Genomic DNA, 19,195 nt, shown 5'->3' with positions numbered 1-19,195 from the left:
CACATATCCCAAAACCTCCTCCTCTCTCTGCCCAGGCTCTTTGAGAATCAGAGGCAGAGCAAACCATTTCCATGTATGACCCCAGTGAGGGCTGAGCTCCTTCAGGAAGAAGCCAGCCTTTGTGGCACCAAGTCATTGGCCCTTCCTGCAGAGCTAGAGCTGGTCCTAGGTTTAGAGGGTCAAAGGTTGGATTCCAGTTCCAAATCTCTTCCGTGCCCCTGTCCCCCACCAGGGTAGGCTCCTGTTCTTATGGGCCTTAGGCAAATGCCGCTCCAGTGTAGGTGACCTTGGAAAGTGAGTCTTGAGTCATAGTTTTTTTTTTTCTATTTGAACTTTCATAAAACTTATGAAAAGTAGTCCCTTGCTGTATGTATGCTTTCAGCATGGACCACAGAGCTGATTGACAAGTTCTATGTCGGTTTGCATCTTAGCTGATGCTCAGTGGTGTTCATGAAGATTTGGTTCCCTCAGAGAGTCAGTAAGTTATCCTCAGTGAAGCCAGGAGGGACCACAGTGGCCTCGGCTTGAAAGTCACTGGCTTTGTGCACTCTTGTTAATGGGAAGGATATTCGCGATGTGGCCACATAATCAGGTCGCTAGTCAGACTTATCAAGGTGACAGTAACCCAAGACATGCCAGGTCAAATACTGTGGCACATTTAGGAATTATGGTGTGTAAGGTGTCAGTGGCATCAGCCAACAGCCCAATAAGAGATGCCACCTTGGCTCCTGGCGCCCTAGAGCAGGGGTGTGGAGCCACTTCCCGGCACTGATGGCAAAACTCCCCTGGTGCCAGACTCCTTGGAGACCGATGGGGACCAAGTAGCCTTGCTGTCCCTCCTCAACTACTGGTGTGTTCAGGAGGCTGTGTGTAGAAACATTTGCTGTTAAAGGGAGCATGTGCAGAAATTGCTGTCATCTACTGAACCGAGGTCCATCATGACTTCCTCTGTGATCTTGTCTACAGGGCCTCTCCACCAGGCCTCCCTCCTCACCACCTCTTTCCAAAAGTCTCTTAGGCCCTTCCCCAGCAGAGTTTCCTTGAAGCAGACCTTTCAGGAAAACATGGCCCTTGCATCTGTCGGATTCCAAACATATCTCACGTTAAGCCTTTATCTTAACACACCATGACGTGGGGTCTGTTGGACACTCAGCAGCCTGATGCATGGTAGAGAGGGATTTCTGTCCTGCCTCACCGGCCATGCGTTTTGAACATGTCTTGCTGAACTTCAGCTGAAAGTTTTTCTGTTGCCCCGAGATTGACCAGCCTTTGGCCCGGGGCCTCCTACAACTAGAAAGCCTACCACCTTCACGGAATCTCCCTTTAACCTGTGTGGCCTTTCAAGAGGAAGATTCCACTGGGAAAATGCAGCAGCTGCTCACCCAGCATGGAGCATCCCTCGCACAGCCTCTGGAGGGCTGAGAACAGGAACCTAGACCAACCTTTAAGTAGACACCACCAGCCCGATGGCTGGAGGGCCAGCCTGGTTTCCTGGTGGCCCACCTGGCCCCACTCTGCCCCCAGTATGCATTTGTATGACTGACACCCTGGGACAGAGTAAGACAAGACTATTAGAGCAACAGCCTGAACTCAGAACAGAGATGACCTTTGTCTTTCTCTGAAAACACAGCACACCATAAAATCCGCGTCAGGACAGGTTTGGGTTTAAATAAGTGGATCATGTTCCTCACTGAGCCTCCTCTGAGGAATGTGTTGGCGTCTCTGGTTGTACCTAAGTGGGGTGGGCTTCAGGCTCATCAGGAAGTGATGTGTGGCCCCTTATCAGGACAGAGTGTGAGATGCTGCTGCCACCTGGCCTGTCACCATCCTGGGACCCCGGGGACATTTTCTCAGCATCAGACCCCAACAGCTGTCTCATCCGCTTCTCAGAATCTCATCTGAGACATGAGAAATACAGCCCGTTGCTTTGCTCCCCCAAGAGAATTCATTTTGTCAGGGAGAATGGTTGCATAGTGAGGAGCACCTTCTGGGGAGTCCTGTGCCAACCAGAATGGACCAAACTGCATCCATGATCAGGGCCATGTCTTGACCAAGCAGCTGACAGCATCCAACACCTTAGTGGCTGCCAGGTGCCATTCTTGGCAAAAGGAAATGAGAAACATCAAGTTTTATGTCATACACAATAACCATGTTCTGTTTCATAATCTTTTTTTATTTAAGTTTGCCAGTTGGGGTCAAATAGGAAAACCCTGGAGTTCTCTGTAGAGAGGGGAAATAATGATCTCCTCTTCTCTTTCCCCTGTACCCAGCTTCCAATTCATTTATTCAGTGAAACATGCTTCATCCCCAGGGCACAGGTCACCCTGACGGTGGTGAGGCCACAGCAGAGGCAGGTGGATCTCTGGGCTCCCTGGCCTGCAGGGGGGGGGGCACTTGGGCATGTTTCCCTGGCCCCTGGGACTTGTCCAGTCACAGAGAGCCTGGATTCGGGCCCTGAAGACCAGTGAGTTGCTGACCTAGTGAAGTTGTCACTGTGGGAAAATTCACTTTAAAAAAAAGGCACAGCCAGCTCTTTTGTCAGGCCTGAAACTAAGTGTACCTCACAACAGATGAATGCCACTTGGCACCTTTCTCGGAAGATGTCAGTATTATCCATGTTACTTGTCACTGTGTTTTCTGCACTGAGTGAAAAAGAATTCTCTTCTTAGCTGTATCTTAAATACTGTGATTTCTGTTTTTGTTTTTTAAACACTTTGATACAAGTAGTTGACTAGCTTGTGATCGTGTGTCTAATCGCCAACACCTGGAATCTTCTAAGTCAGGGTTCAGGGAGGTTTACGTTCAAAGCCTGGCTCTTGAACCTGCTCGACACACCGCTGCCCATGAGTGCACACCTCACACCTGAACTGTGCACCATTTCTCCCCAATGTGTGAATCTGCTCCTTTAGTCGATTCTTTTTTTTTTTTTTTCTCCCCTTGCAACAAGTGTAAACCAATCTGTTTGTATCCATCTCTGCCAGCCAGGCCTTTTTGAACCCTGGCTGGAAGTCACCAACTTTACACCAGTGTTTCTATCAAGGCCACTGAGCAGGCTTGTCGGGTTAAAAGCTGTCTGCTATTCAGGGAATTGTGACCTATGAATTACCAAAGAACTATGGCAATCTGAGCTGTCCCACTGCGTCCCCATGTCATTTCCAGTGTCCTGGCCACATTTCTTCTTGGTGTGTCTTCGTAACACCCTCCAAGTTCCACAGTCCCATCACACTAGAGCCCAAGGGGAGGGGTCTGATGGACACACACAAGGACATGAGCATTTCCAAAGCAAGATCTGAGCCCGGCTTTCTGCCACCTGCTCACGACTGTCCTTGGTGCCCGACCTAGGGGCTTGTAGCCCTTCACCTCTGTGATAAGAACAGTTCTGAGTGGGGATTATTGAGCCGGTGCCAACGGCTTCTCACACCTCCCAGCTGTTTGTGGATACAGGGCTACCCAGGACATCAGGAATCCAGGGTGAACACAGAAGGGCAAATAGAATTTTCTAGTCATATGAACTGATTGGTTCCAGGCAATTAGAAAATGGCTATAACTTAACCTTAATTAAAAAAAAAATACTGAGTCTTCTTCATTTTCTCCATAGGAGATTGAACTGACTATATGCATTGATTTATATCCTGAATTTATGGGAACCTGTATGTTTGGAATGTCCTACTGTAAGACTGATGAATGTAAAGAGTTAATTTCAGGGTACAGTTTTGCCTTAATGGTTTTAAAAAAAAAATAAACTATTTTTAAAAACTAGCTGGTTCATTTTGAATGATGCTGGGACAGGGCTGGTTTGCACAGACCAAGCCTTACAGACTGGCCCTGATGGGATGCACGGAGTGTCCAAGCAGGTCAGTGAAAAGATTACTTAAACCATTAGCTTATTCTTCAGGTTTTTAATTATAAACATGCTACAAGGTCAAGGTTTAAATCATTCCCCAGTCATTGCACAGGATGTGACATAACCCTTGCATATCCTCAGGCCTTGCCACTGGCCCTCAGAGGCTGATTTCCTACAGGCAGATGACATCATGTTACTTGGAAGTCCTGGAGAGAAGTGAGGTGTCTCCACAGGTACAGCTACAGGAAGTGTCTACTGTTGTGCCCAGATCGTGTCCCCAAAGAAGCCACCGGAGACCTCAGGTACAGACTGCAAAAGCAAGGTTTATTCAAATAAAGTTTACAAGCCTCGGCAGGGGGGCTCGTTCCAAACCTCTCACACACGGCAGGGAGGTTGGAAGGAGCGCGCGCTTTCTTTGTGAGGCTAGTTTTTAAAGGCACAGACCACGTAATTCATCTCCCACCGCCCGCATCCCTCTTTGAAGTTTACATCTTTATTTCCCATTTGTTCAGCAACCGTGTTTGGGGTTCTATGAGCTGTTTCCGGGGTTAGGGGGTTTTTGGGATGTTTTATGACCATTTAGTCTCTGCCAAATGGTCGCATATCCTAACTCTGCCACTTAGTCTCTAACCCTGTCACTTAGTCTCTAACTCTGTCACTTAGTCTCTAACTCTGTGTTTCCTGAAGTTCTTTTGTAGTTGATAAAGCCACCTGGAAAAAGGCGTCTAAGTTCTTATCTACATTTAAGAATCCTGGTTTTAGTTTCTCTTTGAAGTGGGGGGTTTACTTGAGGTTTCACATTTCCCCCTCTCTTTGTTCCTAGAGGGGCTCAATCATGGGCCCCTAACTTGCTCTAATTCAAGAGATTCCCATGTTCTTATTTCAGGGTCTGCATATGACTCATTGTCGGCGGTCCTGACTTGTGTATAACTCTGCTGTACCATGAGTTGTATGGTGCCCAGCCTCTGTTTCATAAATTGTACTACTCTATTAAGGATACAGGGCCCGATGATGAGTAAGATAAGAAGAATCACAACGGGCCCTATTAGACTAGAAATTAAGGTAGTTAACCAGGGGGACCAATTGAATAACCCCTGATACCAGAAGCTTTGTTGATCTTTTTGTCTATCTTTTATCCCTTTACGGATTTCATCTAAATTTTTAGTAACCACTCCTGAGTGATCAACATAGAAACAGCATTCTTCTCCTAGAGCCTTGCACAATCCCCCTTGCTGTAAGAATAACAATTCCAGGCCTCTTCGATTTTGCAGGGCAAATTGCGTCAGTGAGTCAAGAGACTTTTGAAGAAACCTAACAGAAGTTTCTAGCTTATCGAGGTTTACGTTTACTAAATGTCTTAATTCTTGAAACTTATTTTGCTGTAAAACCATGGAGGCGGCTCCTAATCCGGCTCCGGTGGCCCCTAAGCCGAGGAGTGTAGTCACTGCTAGGGCTGTCAGGGGTTCTCTTTTAGATCGTGGGGCTAGCCGAGCCATTACCTCTTCATTACTATGATATAGCACATGAGGAAGCATCAACACTAGGGCACAAGAATCATTCCATAAAAACAAAAGCTCAGTAGCCACACAAGGAGATAGTCCGGTCTTTCAACAGAGCCAGTACACACCTGCATCTGTGGGTCGGAGCCATAAAGGAGTGGTGGAATTAATCTTTTGGCACCCAGACCAATATTCATCCTGATAATTTTTGGAGGTAACGCAGGTCATATTAGTGGCAACCAACGGGAAGGAGAACCCAGTGGGATCCTCTATAGTTGGGTCACCCCATTTGCATTTTGAAGGGCTATTTTCTGTATTGAAACGCCCTTTTACCCCTATGGCTTCGAGGTAGGGGGGCCGTCTGTGCAAACACATCCAACAGGAGGTGGTTAAGTCTGGTCGGGAGTAATTTAGGGCTAGAAATGCCATATGTACTGCTGACAGGGCAAGCCCTTCGTCCTCAGGCAATTGGTAGAGCTGGGGGGGTGCCCTATCCTTGTGAGTGATGGTATAAGTGGCCCGCTCTACTGGGACTAGTTTCGTTGGGGGTGCTGTGATTTTAGTTTGGGGAACATATTGCACAGGTCCAATAACTTGGGGCTCCTGGGAAGGCTGCACACTCCTTCTTATCGAGAAAAGCAACCCCTGGTCTCGTCCCCCCTGATATAGCCGGAGGCCCCACATACCTCCCATATCCCAGTTGACAGCCTTTTTTCCTGTCTCTGTAATGGTTACCTGAATTGGGTTGCATCTATATTTAGAGCACCGGCCATACAGGGGGTTGGCTGCAAGACGAGTCTGAGCGACTCGTTGAACCTTGAGATTACCCTTTTGTATTATCCAGTGTCCCGTCCCCGTTTGCTCACATCCCCAATTAGCACAATAATACTCATCTGCACCCCCACACTTAGTTACTTCCTTTGCAGTTCTGTTGTTTCCAGGGCATACGTAAAAAGGGGTGTCCCGTAACACAGCCCTCTTTAATACATGAGAACATCCTGGGCTGTTTGGGTCACCAGTCAAAGAGAGAGTGCATCCCTTAGTTCCACTGCATTCTGGTCGTCCATTGTGGGCTGGTGTCCAGTCTCCTACGTCCCAGGAGCCTCTAGCCAAGTCACAGAGGTCGAAGTAAAGCTCGGGCCACCATACTCCAGGAACTGTCTCGCGGGTGGTGCTGTTAAGGACCTCCCCATTACCGGCATTGACCACTGCCCACGTTACCTTCTGGGGTCGGTGAGGATTGAGCATTGTTCTGCTTCCTGCCTGGAGGGTCCCCGCCAGACATAGTAACAGGATTGGTATCATGGCGTTGGAGCTTGAGTTTCAAGGGGTCAGTAGGATGTTTGGACACTCTCCAGGTTTCGTCTGGCTGTTCCTCAGCCGCAGGCACCACAGGTCGGGCGTGGGTGTGGTGGATCCAGGTGGAGATGCCGTCCACTTTGAGGGCCGTTGGGGTGGTCAAGATGACGAGGTAGGGTCCTTTCCACCGTGGCTCCAGGGATCTGCACTGATGTCTCCGGATCAGAACCCAGTCTCTAGGCTCCTAACTGTGAGGCTCAGGGAGAGAGGAGGGTGAGTATAGGGCCCGTAGTCAAGGCCAAATGTCCTCCTGCACTCTGGACAGAGCTTTTAGACTTTCAAGGAGGTCGACTTCTTCCGATGGCAGAATCAATTCAGTCTGGAGGCTAGGTACAAGAGGTGGAGGTAGAACATACATTATTTCAAAGGGTGTCATCCCCAGTTGATAAGGGGAGTTCCTAACGCGGAACAAGGCAAAGGGGAGGAGAGTTACCCAGTCACCGCCAGTCTCTAGGGCTAATTTGGTTAGGGTCTCTTTTAGGGTCCGATTAACTCTCTCAACTTGTCCAGAACTTTGGGGCCTATGAGCGCAGTGTAGTTTCCACTTGGCCCCTAATGCAGCAGCTATCCCTTTGCTCACCTGTGAGATGAAAGCTGGGCCATTGTCTGACCCAATCAGGTGGGGAAAACCAAACCTGGGGAGGATTTCTTCTAATATCTTTTTGGCCACCACGTGTGCAGTCTCATGTTTAGTTGGATAGGCTTCAATCCATCCTGAGAAGGTGTCAATACAGACCAGCAAATATTTATATCCATATTTACCTGGCTTAATCTCCGTGAAGTCGATCTCCCAATACGTACCTGGGCGAGTCCCTCTAACTCGAGTGCCTCGTTCTCCTTTTACCTTGTAGGAGTTTACCAATTGGCAAGCCTTACATTCCATTACAATCTTGTCAATCAGCTGATTAGCTTGACGAATTTTTAAGGGGGACCCAGAGATCAATTCTTCTCAGCTTTCTGATGGATCCTCTGAAGCATACGTTTTCCCAGTAGGCTTGGGAGAAGCACTTTCCCTGTGGGTAGTCGCCACCATCCATCCTTTTTGTATGCTCCCTCCATCTGAGAGGCCCAGGCTTCCTCATCTGAATTATAATGCGGGGTGGGGGGTAAGCTGCGGGGGCATGGATCTGTCAGAATGGGTAGAGCCGCTGTGCTCTCTAGTAAGGCTGCCTTCTTTGCTGACTGATCCACCAGGTTGTTCCCCTTTGACACGGCATCTGTCCCCCTTTGGTGGCCCGGACAGTGCATTACTGCAAGTTTCTTTGGGAGCCATAATGCTTGTAGTAAGTCCAGTATTTCTTGTTTATTCTTAATAGCCTTTTCTTTAGCGGTGAGCAACCCCCTTTCCATGTATATTGCCCCATGGATATGTAGCGTAGCAAATGCATATCTACTATCAGTATAAATGTTAATCTTTTTATCCTTGCCCAGGCGCAGGGCTTTGGTGAGTGCTATCAGCTCAGCTTTCTGGGCTGAGGTGCCGGCTGGCAGAGCTTCTGCCCAGACAATCTCACAGGTGGTGGTCACTGCAGCCCCAGCATACCTGTGTCCATTTCGTACAAAGCTGTTCCCATCCGTATACCAAGTTTCTTCTGCATCTGTCAACAGTGTGTCACGGAGATCGGGTCGGACACAGTGTGCCTGGGCTAGGATCTCAGCACAATCGTGGATAGGGGTCTCTAGGTCTGGGTCTGGCAGTATGGTGGCTGGGTGTAGAGCGGTCGGTGCCTGGAATGTGATTCTGCTTGGATTTAAAAGCAAAGCTTGGTAATGAGTCACTCTGGCATTGATAAGCCATCTATCGGGGGGTTGCTTTAGCACCGGCTCTAAGGCATGGGGGGTAGCCACCACAAGGTTCTGTCCCAGAGTTAGTTTATCAGCGTCTTTGACCAGCAAAGCCACCGCTGCAATGATGCGCAAGCATGGGGGCCACCCTGCGGCTACAGAGTCCAATTTCTTTGATAGATAGGCAACGGGCCTCCTCCATGGCCCGACATTCTGAGTCAGCACCCCTTTTGCCACCCCCCCTTTTTTTTGTTTTTTGGCCTCTGACAACCATCTTTTTCCTTGTTTCAGTACATATCCCAGGTAGGTTACCTGTTTCTTGCAGATCTGAGCCTTTTTCGCAGAGGCTCGGTAACCTAGTGCCCCCAGTGTTCTTAGGAGGTCCTTTGTTCCCCTTAGGCACTCTTCTTCTGACTTAGTGGCTATCAGTATGTCATCTACATATTGTAGGAGAGAGACATGGGAGTGCTGGATGTGATACTCACTTAGGTCTTCATGGAGGGCCTCATCAATAATAGTAGGTGAGTTCTTGAATCCTTGTGGCAGCCTCGACCAGGTCAGTTGTCCTCTTATTCCAATATCTGGATCATGCCACTCGAAAGCAAAGTAGCCCTGGCTGTTCGAGGCAAGTGGAAGACTAAAGAAAGCATCCTTTAAATCCAGAACAGTATACCATTTTTTGTCTGGTGGGAGCATACTTAGCAGGGTATACGGGTTAGGTACCGTAGGGTGAATGTCTATTACCCTTTTGTTGACTTCCCGGAGATCTTGGACTGGTCGATAATCATTCGTTTGTGGTTTCTTAACCGGAAGGATGGGTGTGTTCCATGCAGACTGGACAGGCCGTAAGACCCCCTCTTTCAGAAGTCGCCGTATGTGGGGGTTGATTCCCTTCTTGGCCTCTAAGGTCATGGGATACTGGTGGGCTTTTACTGGGTCCGCATTAGCTTTAAGTTCCACATATACTGGAGGCCGATGTTTGGCCAGCCCCATGCCCCCCGTCTCGGCCCAGACGGTTGGAAATTCTCGGAGCCAGATGTCCATACTAGGGCTGGGGCTAGACTTTTGCCTATGGAGGCGATATTCCTCCTCCAAGGGCATTGTTAAAAATACTCCAATGGCTTTTCCATCTGGTTGTTCGATGCGAGTCCCTGCATCCGTGAAATGGATCTGCGCTCTCATTTTTGTGAGCAGATCACGCCCCAGCAAGGGGTATGGACATTCAGGAATAACCAGGAATGAGTGGGTTACCCGTCCCACTCCCAAGGCCACCGTTCTTCGGGTAGTCCATTTATAAGGTTTGGTGCCCGTTGCACCCTGTACCCAGGTCTGCTTCCCTGACAGGGGGCCCTGAGGTGTCAAAAGTACTGAACTTTCTGCCCCCGTGTCCACCATAAATTGGATAGGTTTCCCCTCCACTCTCAGGGTTACCCTGGGCTCGGGGAGGGGAGCCGAGCCCCGTCTCCCCTAATCACTGTCTTTGTCCATGGTGGTGAGGATGGGGGTATGCTTCCCTAGCTCTGCTGCCATGTCTTTCTTATTCTTGTTCTTGGGGCATTCCCTAGCCCAGTGGCCTTCTTCCTTACAATACGCACACTGGTTCCTCCCCACTCTAGGCCGAGGTTTCTTTTCCTTTTCATAGTTCCTCGCCTCTATGGCTAGGAGCACTCTCTCCATCTGTGTCTGCTGTCTATCTAATATCTTGGTCAGGTTCCTCTCTTGTCTCCTGTCTCTTTTATCTTTTTTTTTGACGTTCTCTCTCTTTTTTTGTTTTTCTTCTTCGGTTTCCCTTTTGTTGTAGACCTTCTCTGCTACTGCCACTAGGTCCCTCAGACTTCTTTCTCCTAGTCTTTCTAATGACTGTAGCTTTCTTTAAATATCTGGTGCTGCCTGATTAACATACGCTAGGATAACTGCCTGTTGTGTTTCTTCAGATTCCGGGTTATAGGGGGAGTACTGTTTGAAAGCCCCCATCAACCTCTCTAAGTATGCGGCTGGACTTTCTTCATTTCCCTGTCTCACATCATAAATTTTAGCCATATTAGTGGGCTTACGTGCTGCAGCCTTGAGACCTGCCAACAGAGCCTGGCGGTAGACTCGGAGATTCTCCTTACCTTTTGTCGTATTATAGTCCCAGTTGGGGCGGGTAGATGGAAAAGCAGCAGCAATCAGAGCAGGATCTGTCAGGGGAGCGCCTGTGGGTCCTGGAACTAACTTCCGAGCATTCTCCAGGATCCGGTTCCTTTCCTCGGTGGTGAAGAGGACCCCCAGTAATTGGCCCACGTCGTCCCAAGTGGGGGTATGTGTAAATAAAACTGTCTCTAATAGGTTAGTTAAATCTTGGGGTCCTTAGAAAACGGCGCGTTTTGGGCTTTCCAATTATACAAGTCGCTAGTGGCGAACGGCCAATAGTGGAAGGGCTGGTTCCCCAAATCATCCGGAGGGCCAGCAGGCCTAAGGAGAAGAGCTACTGTGGAATCTGGTTGAGAGACTCCATGGAAGGGGCCCCTACCCCCCTCCTGCTGCGGATGGATAGAGCTGGCCCCCCTCCCTCTGCCCCTAAGGGCTGGGGCTCCGGGGCCTGCTCTGCAGGCAGCGCAGGTGGCACGGTGGGGCGAGTTTGAGGAGTGTAGGGGGGTGGAAAAAGCTCCATTTCAGGAGTTCCTCCCTGGAGTACAGCAGCAGGCTTCTTCGTTCCTTCCATCTGCTTCACTGAGGAACTCTTGGACTTGGCTGCCAAAACCTGAGTGCCTGGGACCTGCTGTGGGGGTAGAAATGGCTTTACCCAGGGAAGGGGTCCATCTTTTTTATCTATCAGGCCCCTCCGGGTGACTATATAAGGGACTTGGTCAGGGAGGCCGGAGCGAGGGCAAGAAACAATCTCCTCTACTCGGTGGATGGTTGCAGCATCAAAGGATCCCCCTTCTGGCCACCCGACGTTGAAAGACGGCCACTCAGCTGAACAGAAGGTGGCCCATCTCTTTTTCTTAATAATCACGCCCTTGTTGCTAGCGATCTCCTTGACATCCTGCCAGTGAGCAAGGGTTAAGTCTAGGGGTGAGGACGGAGTGTTCCCCATAGTAGAAGAGGGAAGTCGAAGATAGTAGCTGAAAGAGAGAGAAAAGAAAGTGATAACGACCACAATAAGACACAATTGACACAAGAAGGCTCTGACAAGTTCCCGGGTCCAAATACAAGTTGGCTCTTCCTCCTTCAGCGGGGGAAGATACCCAAAAGCACTCCTAACAGGTCGTCTAATGAACAGGAGAGGCTCCTGGTCATTTCCCGGAGGAGGCTGCCGAAACCAAACGGTCACCTCTGAGGTGGCCCCAATTGGCTCTGGGACGTCTCCCTTCGCCGCCAGGTTCACTGCCCGGACACGTCTGTCCCAGTGAGAGCCTGCAAAGTACAAATCGAGCCTGCAAAATCCTACAAAGTACAAATCGGTCGACCAGCGCAAAACGTAACAAGACAACACGAGAGACACAAACACAGATAGGGAGCGCTCTTACCGGTAGATATCAATGGACCTCTGGACCCTAAAAAGTCCCCGGTGGAATCTCCGGAGATTCCCGGTCAGGGAACCAAATGTTGTGCCCAGATCGTGTCCCCAAAGAAGCCACCGGAGACCTCAGGTACAGACTGCAAAAGCAAGGTTTATTCAAATAAAGTTTACAAGCCTCGGCAGGGGGGCTCGTTCCAAACCTCTCACACACGGCAGGGAGGTTGGAAGGAGCGCGCGCTTTCTTTGTGAGGCTAGTTTTTAAAGGCACAGACCACGTAATTCATCTCCCACCGCCCGCATCCCTCTTTGAAGTTTACATCTTTATTTCCCATTTGTTCAGCAACCGTGTTTGGGGTTCTATGAGCTGTTTCCGGGGTTAGGGGGTTTTTGGGATGTTTTATGACCATTTAGTCTCTGCCAAATGGTCGCATATCCTAACTCTGCCACTTAGTCTCTAACCCTGTCACTTAGTCTCTAACTCTGTCACTTAGTCTCTAACTCTGTGTTTCCTGAAGTTCTTTTGTAGTTGATAAAGCCACCTGGAAAAAGGCGTCTAAGTTCTTATCTACATTTAAGAATCCTGGTTTTAGTTTCTCTTTGAAGTGGGGGGTTTACTTGAGGTTTCACATCTACCAACTGTCCACTGAAGGAGGCTCCCTCTCCCTCACTCCTGACCCCCACCAGAGGCCAGCCCTGGAGCTGCAGCTGGATCCACTCTTGCTGTCTGTCCTCAGTCTTGGCCGGCTCCTCGGTTCCCAGGGCTGCAGGCACTCCACAGTTCAGAAAAGGCCAGCTACACAGCTCCCAGGCAGAACCTTGGCCGAGCCAATACAACAATGCACAGGAGGCTGTGTGCCTGCCAGTCAGGGATGGCTGGAAGGTCTCTTGGAGGCACCCTTTCTCTTCTCCACATCCTGCCGGATTTCCTGAGGGAAAGCACTGATATTCTCCTGAACGCAGGGGAGGCAGACCCTCTTGGAGTAGAACAGGCTGCAGTCCTGTGAGAGGGAACAGGGCTAGAACATTGGGGGACACAGTGTCGCCTCCCCCACATAAGGCACAGGGAGATTCAGCAACCTGAGCAACAACAACAACAACAAAAAAAAGCACCAAGGGCTGGCGGTGGCCATCCTGCTTGAAGTTCTGAGGAACAACCCCTTGCAATGGAGATCACCTTACTAACAGAGTATTGTTTAATCCAAGAAAGGGGAAGATGCATGGCATTCTTGAGGCAACCCCCACATCTGCTTGCCAAGTGCAGCCCAAATCCAAGGAGTGGCACTTGAGGTTCCTCAGAGGCTGGCCCCCGCCCACGTTCCCAGTCTGTTGACCTCAAACGCTCCCTCCTCAGTCTTCCCTCCAAGTGGTGGGACCTGAGACTCCTGCCACCATCCCGTACATCAACCAGACAGCAAAGAGAGGGGACAGTTGTTGGGCATGACCTGTGGCAAGGTCCCTTGTGTGCACTGACCCTGCAGCAGGTTCCCCGGGGGCTCTCAGGACTACTGCTAAGAGGCCCTCTACTCACACCCCAGGCTGAGACGCTCTACCTGCCCTCACTGCCCCCTTCCCTTTGCCCTTGTGACCCAAAGGATGGGCTAGCTGTCAGCTAAGAACCCCCACCCTTTCTCCAGCTGGTGATCAGGGGGTCCCCAGATGCGGGGGAGGGCCCGCACAAATGGGAAGTCCCCAGGTGTACCTACCGGGCCCACGCACACCAGCCTGCCGCACACACTGCACCGCGCGCCAAGGACCAGAAACCTGGCCTTGTCTGAGGAGAAGGGATCCTTCATGATGTAGCTCTCCTCCAGGAGGCTGTGGAAAAGGGGCATTCTGCTGTGAGCTACGGCAGGGCCGTACAGCCGCAGCAGGAGCCGCAGCAGGCAGGAACGAGTTGACCTATGCAGAGGGGAAATGGTAGACAGCCTGGCGGCTGGTGGACAGGTGGGAACTGAGACCTGACCCGGCCTCAGCTCCACAAGGAAGAAGCCTCTCAGTACACCCCAGAGCAGGTAGGAGTCACTAGGTGGGCTCATGAGGTCAGCAAGGGGGACAGTCTTCTCCGTCCCGGACACATCAGGATGAGAGCAATCGAGTGGCAATGATAATCCAGGGACGACAAGGAAATGAGCCTGGTCCCCTGCCGCTTTCTCACGTGATGCTTGAAGAAGGATGAGCCACGCACATCAACAAGCTTGGGACCATCTCTGCTCCCGGCCTGCATGAAGCAGACCCTCAGGAAGCTGGTCCTTAGGAACCACTGGGAACCTACCCAGCCCAGATACCACCAGCAGGGACAGCATAGGGCACAACCCCCCATGAAAAAGCCACCATGCTCCTCCGTTGCTGTTTGGCCTGGGCCACAAGGCTTCCACCTCATAGGCAGATCGAGTGCCTAACTGTCAGCAGCACCTACAGGGAGGGCAGGGAGTCCTCACGGAGTTTTTTTTAAAAAGCTTTGCAGCCTTGCCTGGGACTTCCTCGGGCTATGCCTGGAGTATTCAGAACTAGGGCAAGGACTGATCTAAAGTACAACACCCAAGCCAGGTATCATACTCTACACAGCACCTGCCAAGCAGTACTGGACAGAACTTCTTGAGCACTGGCCCAGAGTGCATACTCACACAACAGCTTGGGTGTCTGGGGGCTTCTGCCCCACGTAGCTGTAAGGAGCTGTCAAGGCACAGAGCTGGCACTCAAACATGCCCAGGGGGCGGGGCTCTGCCTCGGATGCCATCTGTAAGACCAAGAGAGGGGGCATCACCATCGGAACCAAGAACCATCACACTTCAAATCTGCTCTGCCTGCTGTACATATCTCATCCACAAAATGCAAGCCTCCTTGACAAGTAAGCCCAAATCCAGAGCAAATAACACCTGCTCAACGTCACCCAGGTTTGTCAAGTGTATAAGATTGATTGTGCCTACTGGGTAGTGGTGGCACATGCCTTTAATCCCAGCACTCGGGAGGCAGAGCCAGGTAGATCTCTGTGAGTTCAAGGCCAGCTGAGTGAGATCCAGGACAGGCACCAAAACTACAAGGAGAAATCCTGTCTCGAGAAACCAAAACCAAAACAAAACAAAACAAAAAATATTGACTGGGCCTAGCCTGGGCTACAAAACAATGTGAAATCAGAGAGTATGGTTTCCATTCCCACATACTTCTACTGGATAATTATTTACACTTGTTTATTTGGGGAGAGATTATGCATCCATGGAATTCATGAAGAGGTCAGAGGACAACTTGCAGTAATTCTCTCCTACGGTCTAGGTCCTGGGGACTGATCTCAGGTCATCAACCTCGGCAGCCAATGTCTTTAACCCCTGAGCCATCTCACCAGCCATAATTATATTTTAATTAACTGATTTTGTATAGGTATGCATGAGTGTATTAGTCAGTCAAGGTTCTCTAGAGTCATAAGACTTATGGAATGAATCTCCATATATATATGAATTTACTGGAATGACTTACAGGCTATAGTCCAACAATGGCTAGCTATGAATGGAAAGTCCAGGAATCTAGTAGTTGCTCAGTTCCACAAGGCTGGTGTTTCAGCTGGTCTTCTGTATATTCTAGAATCATAAAGTAGGCTCCCAGGCCAAGAATGGACAAGGCTTGGGCAAGCAGGTGAAGAATGAATGAAGCCTTTCTTCTTCCACTGTCCATATACAGACCTCCAGCAGAAGGTGTGGCCCAGATTAAAGGTGTGCCTTCCTGCCTCAAGATCTGGATTAAAGGGGTGCCTTCCTGCCTCAAGATCTGGATTAAAGGGGTGCCTTCCTGCCTCAAGATCTGGATTAAAGGTGTGCCTTCCTGCCTCAAGATCTGGATTAAAGGGGTGCCTTCCTGCCTCAAGATCTGGATTAAAGGGGTGCCTTCCTGCCTCAAGATCTGGATTAAAGGTGTGCCTTCCTGCCTCAACATCTGGATCAAAGGCATGTTGTCTTCTTGCCTCAAGATCCAGATCACAAGTGTGCCCTCCATTTCCGGATTGTAGTTCATTCCGGCTGTAGTCAAGTTGACAACCAAGAGTAGCCACCACAATGTGCCACAGAACCAATGTGGAGCCAGTTCTCACCTCTCACCATGTGGGACCTGGAGATTAAATTCAGGTCAGGCTTGGCGGCAAGGCACCTTTATCTGCTGAGCCATCGACCTCACCAGCCCCGATTTGGATCATTTCTATAGACTTCCTTAAAGTTCACGGGCAATTCACATCAACCCATAGACCCCTTGAAGGCATTCCTCCTCTCTACTGTTAACTCCTCCTCTGCTGAAATCCCCATCTGTGTATGCTTGTTATGGATCTTTTCCACTGGCATGATTAAGACGTCCATGATGCTTTTTTAAAACCTCCCATCTGATAGTTCTAACATCTGAGCAATGTCTGGTTCTGCTCCTATTGATTATTTTGCTCCTTGGCAGCAAGGCGGTCTCCTTCTTCTTTCTTGTGTCTCAATCTGGGTTATAAGTGGGACTTGTCTATAAGGTGGCAGAGGAAAAAAACAGTATTTATGGCCCAGAGTGGGCATGTATGCCAGGCCTGTGCTGTTTGAGGTTGACTTAATCCAGTGAGTAACGGAGGTAGGTTTGGCTTTCCTGGTTGTCCTTCTGTACAGGCTTCAAATTTCTCTAGCATTACTTGTGCTTAGAGATTTATTATGTGAGATTTATTGGCCTCTCAGATACTATTTAAGGAAAGATTCATGTGCCTCCTGCACCTTCCCTTCACTGGATGCAAGAATCTTCCCTTGCCCTAGAGCATACTTTCCTGCCCCACCTAAGTTGTCTGAAACTTTTGTTCCCTTGGAGATCCAGGTAGATAAATTTACAGCAACCACAACCTTCCCCAGGTAGGCTTACAGGAAAGCTTTTAGACTTCCTGCTCTGTCCTCAGCCTTTCTTACCAGCACCCAGTGCATGCTGGTGAAAAGCCCACGGTGGGTGCGAAGTCCCTTTTTTTCCCCCGTGGCTCCCCGCGGTCGAGTCCTGGTCCACTCGGTGTGGCAGCATTCCTATCTGTTTGGATGGCACGCCTATTCTCATGTGTATCTAAGGTCTTGGAGGCCCTGCCTCTCTGCAGACTGCTGGCTAAAAGTGGTCCGCCCACAACAACAGCTGTCTGATGAGTTGAAGAAAACACGATTCATAGACTATTTTACAGCGCTGTATCAGAATTCCTACCTCGACTTTCAAAGTTCCCGCACAACCCGTAAGCAGCCCCTGACCCCAGCTGTGCCCTCCTCTACCCCTTCGGGTCCTGCAGAACCGGATTTGGGGCCAGAAGGAACAAGCCTTGGAAACTGGCCGGGGTTCCGAATGATTGTCTAAAAATGAAAGTCCTATTTTGGGTGTGCGCGAACCTAGCTAGTTCTGTTTGGTATCTTAACTCGCACGTCGCAGGCCCTCGCCGAGGCTGCTGGGCGCGCTGCCCTTGCAGCAGGTGACAGTCAGGAGACAGTCCCAGGACAGCGGGACTCCGCCAGAGCCTCCGCCTCCCGCTCAGTCTCCCCGGGTCAGTAGCAGGGCTCCGCCTGGCGACCAGAGACACCTACGGCTCGGATTCACACCCACCAGCCAGCCAGCCGCGCGCAACCCTCCCTGCGCCCTGAGCCGGGTATGTTAGGTCTAACGCCTCCCTCTCAGCTTCCAGAAGCGCCGAGGCTAGACCCAGCGAGCCCAGGCGTGGGGAAAGAACGGTGCCGCTCACCACGCGCGTCCCCGCCACACGCGACCGGGCGCGCACTCACCACCTCCCCGCCGAGAGTCCCACGGCGCCTGCGTGGCCCGCCCACAACACTAGCTCCGCCCCATGGGGGGGCCTACGCGGCCCCGCCCTCGATCCGCCGAGGCCCCGCCCTCGATCCGCCGAGGCCCCGCCCTCCGTCTATAGTGTCTGCGCGGTCCCGCCCCGCAGAGCGGGTGTGAGCCTCACGGCGCCTACCCGGCTCCACCCGGTCCCCGCCTCCGAACTCAAGATTAGTCTAAGGAGCGTCCTTGTCCGGGTAGAGCTTCACCGGCCGCTTCCGTTTCCGCTGCAGATGTCTATAGAGGTTATGGATCGCTGCTTGAGGGCTATCTGGGCTTCTCCAGGACAAACCGTACTGATGACGGGCAAAAATAAACAAAAACTGATCCTCCCCAAGTGTTGCTTGGTGAACCAGTGAATTTATTGGGGTTGTTTACAGGGCTAAAGGTGACTCAAGTAACTGCAACATTGAAAAGCCTACCCAATGGGGGTGACGACCTGCCTGCACGACTTTCCACCTGTCTCGAAGCAGTTGCTGACTTTCTCTAACTTTGGGAAGGGGCTTTGTGGATAGTCTTTGTTTGTCTGTTTGTTTTGGGTTTGGTTTTGTTATTTCGAGACAGGGTTTCTCTCTGTAACGGAGCCCTGGCTGTCCTGGTACTCGTTTTGTAAACCAGACTGGCCTCGAACTCACAGAGATCCTCCTGCCTCTGTCCTGGGATTGAAGGCATGTGCCACCACGCCCAGCATGGATATTTTTAAAGTAAAAGTTTGGTGAGTTTTCTGATTCTTGTACATCCTCCTCTGCCTCCAGGAGAGAATGCTTCCATCTCCAGGAAGGGACTGTGTAACTTCTTTCTGCGGCTCTTATTTCTCCACCTCGTGGGTAATGTTCCCTGAACCTTGGAAGGGGTTACATAGAAGTCTGCTTACTTTCTTGCATTTACGATTGGGCATTGGACGGCTGTGCCACAGGAATAGGTATTTATTTACAGTCGTTTGACTGATTTTGAGTCTCCTCAGTAACTACCACTGCCAAAAGAACAGCAGCAGACATCTGTGGGTTGAGAAACACAGGCGTTGAGAAGGCAGGTTTCACAGGTATGTCTGTTCACTTAACAAGAGTGGTACTCTCCCCACCGGGGCCTATGACCGCCAGCCACTAGCTGATGGCTAGCACTACATCACAGATGTAATAAAACCCTCTTACAGAAGATGGGCAGAATCTCTGAGTACCTGCCGTTCCAAGCAAGTACCAATTGAGCTTGAGATTAAGCAGCAGAAGGATGTCTATAACAAAGCCATTGGCAACGTACAGTACAACACAAAACAACTGGACTGTTGAGTGCTCAGCCCTAAAAGGGACATCTGTATCACTCCCAACCCCAACAAGGCTCAGCGAACATCTCAGAAGAGGGGTCAGAAAGAGCATAAGAGCGGAGGGAGGGTCGGGG

The 19,195-nt window shown here is 50.4% G+C and overlaps 1 protein-coding gene across 3 annotated transcripts; it reads right to left on the bottom strand.

The window, feature by feature from the left end:
- Positions 1–12,123: 12,123 nt before the first annotated feature.
- Positions 12,124–17,821, bottom strand: Cdpf1 (cysteine rich DPF motif domain containing 1). Of its 3 annotated transcripts, none has more exons than XM_037197468.1 (4): positions 17,743–17,821; positions 14,617–14,729; positions 13,696–13,807; positions 12,124–13,008 (listed from the first exon to the last, which is right to left on the bottom strand). In XM_037197468.1, exons 2-4 carry the CDS (start codon positions 14,727–14,729, stop codon positions 12,856–12,858), a joined length of 378 nt encoding a protein of 125 aa, XP_037053363.1. In that variant the 5' UTR covers positions 17,743–17,821; the 3' UTR covers positions 12,124–12,855. The 3 variants fall into 3 exon arrangements, with proteins under 3 accessions (XP_037053363.1, XP_028733977.1, XP_037053365.1); XM_028878144.2 differs by having other exon boundaries at positions 12,124–12,990; XM_037197470.1 differs by having other exon boundaries at positions 17,703–17,749.
- Positions 17,822–19,195: the final 1,374 nt, after the last annotated feature.

The sequence above is a fragment of the Peromyscus leucopus genome, chromosome 20 (assembly GCF_004664715.2).
Source record: "Peromyscus leucopus breed LL Stock chromosome 20, UCI_PerLeu_2.1, whole genome shotgun sequence".
In the NCBI taxonomy this organism is placed as follows: domain Eukaryota; kingdom Metazoa; phylum Chordata; class Mammalia; order Rodentia; family Cricetidae; genus Peromyscus; species Peromyscus leucopus.
This window is presented reverse-complemented; position numbering and strand designations above follow the sequence as displayed.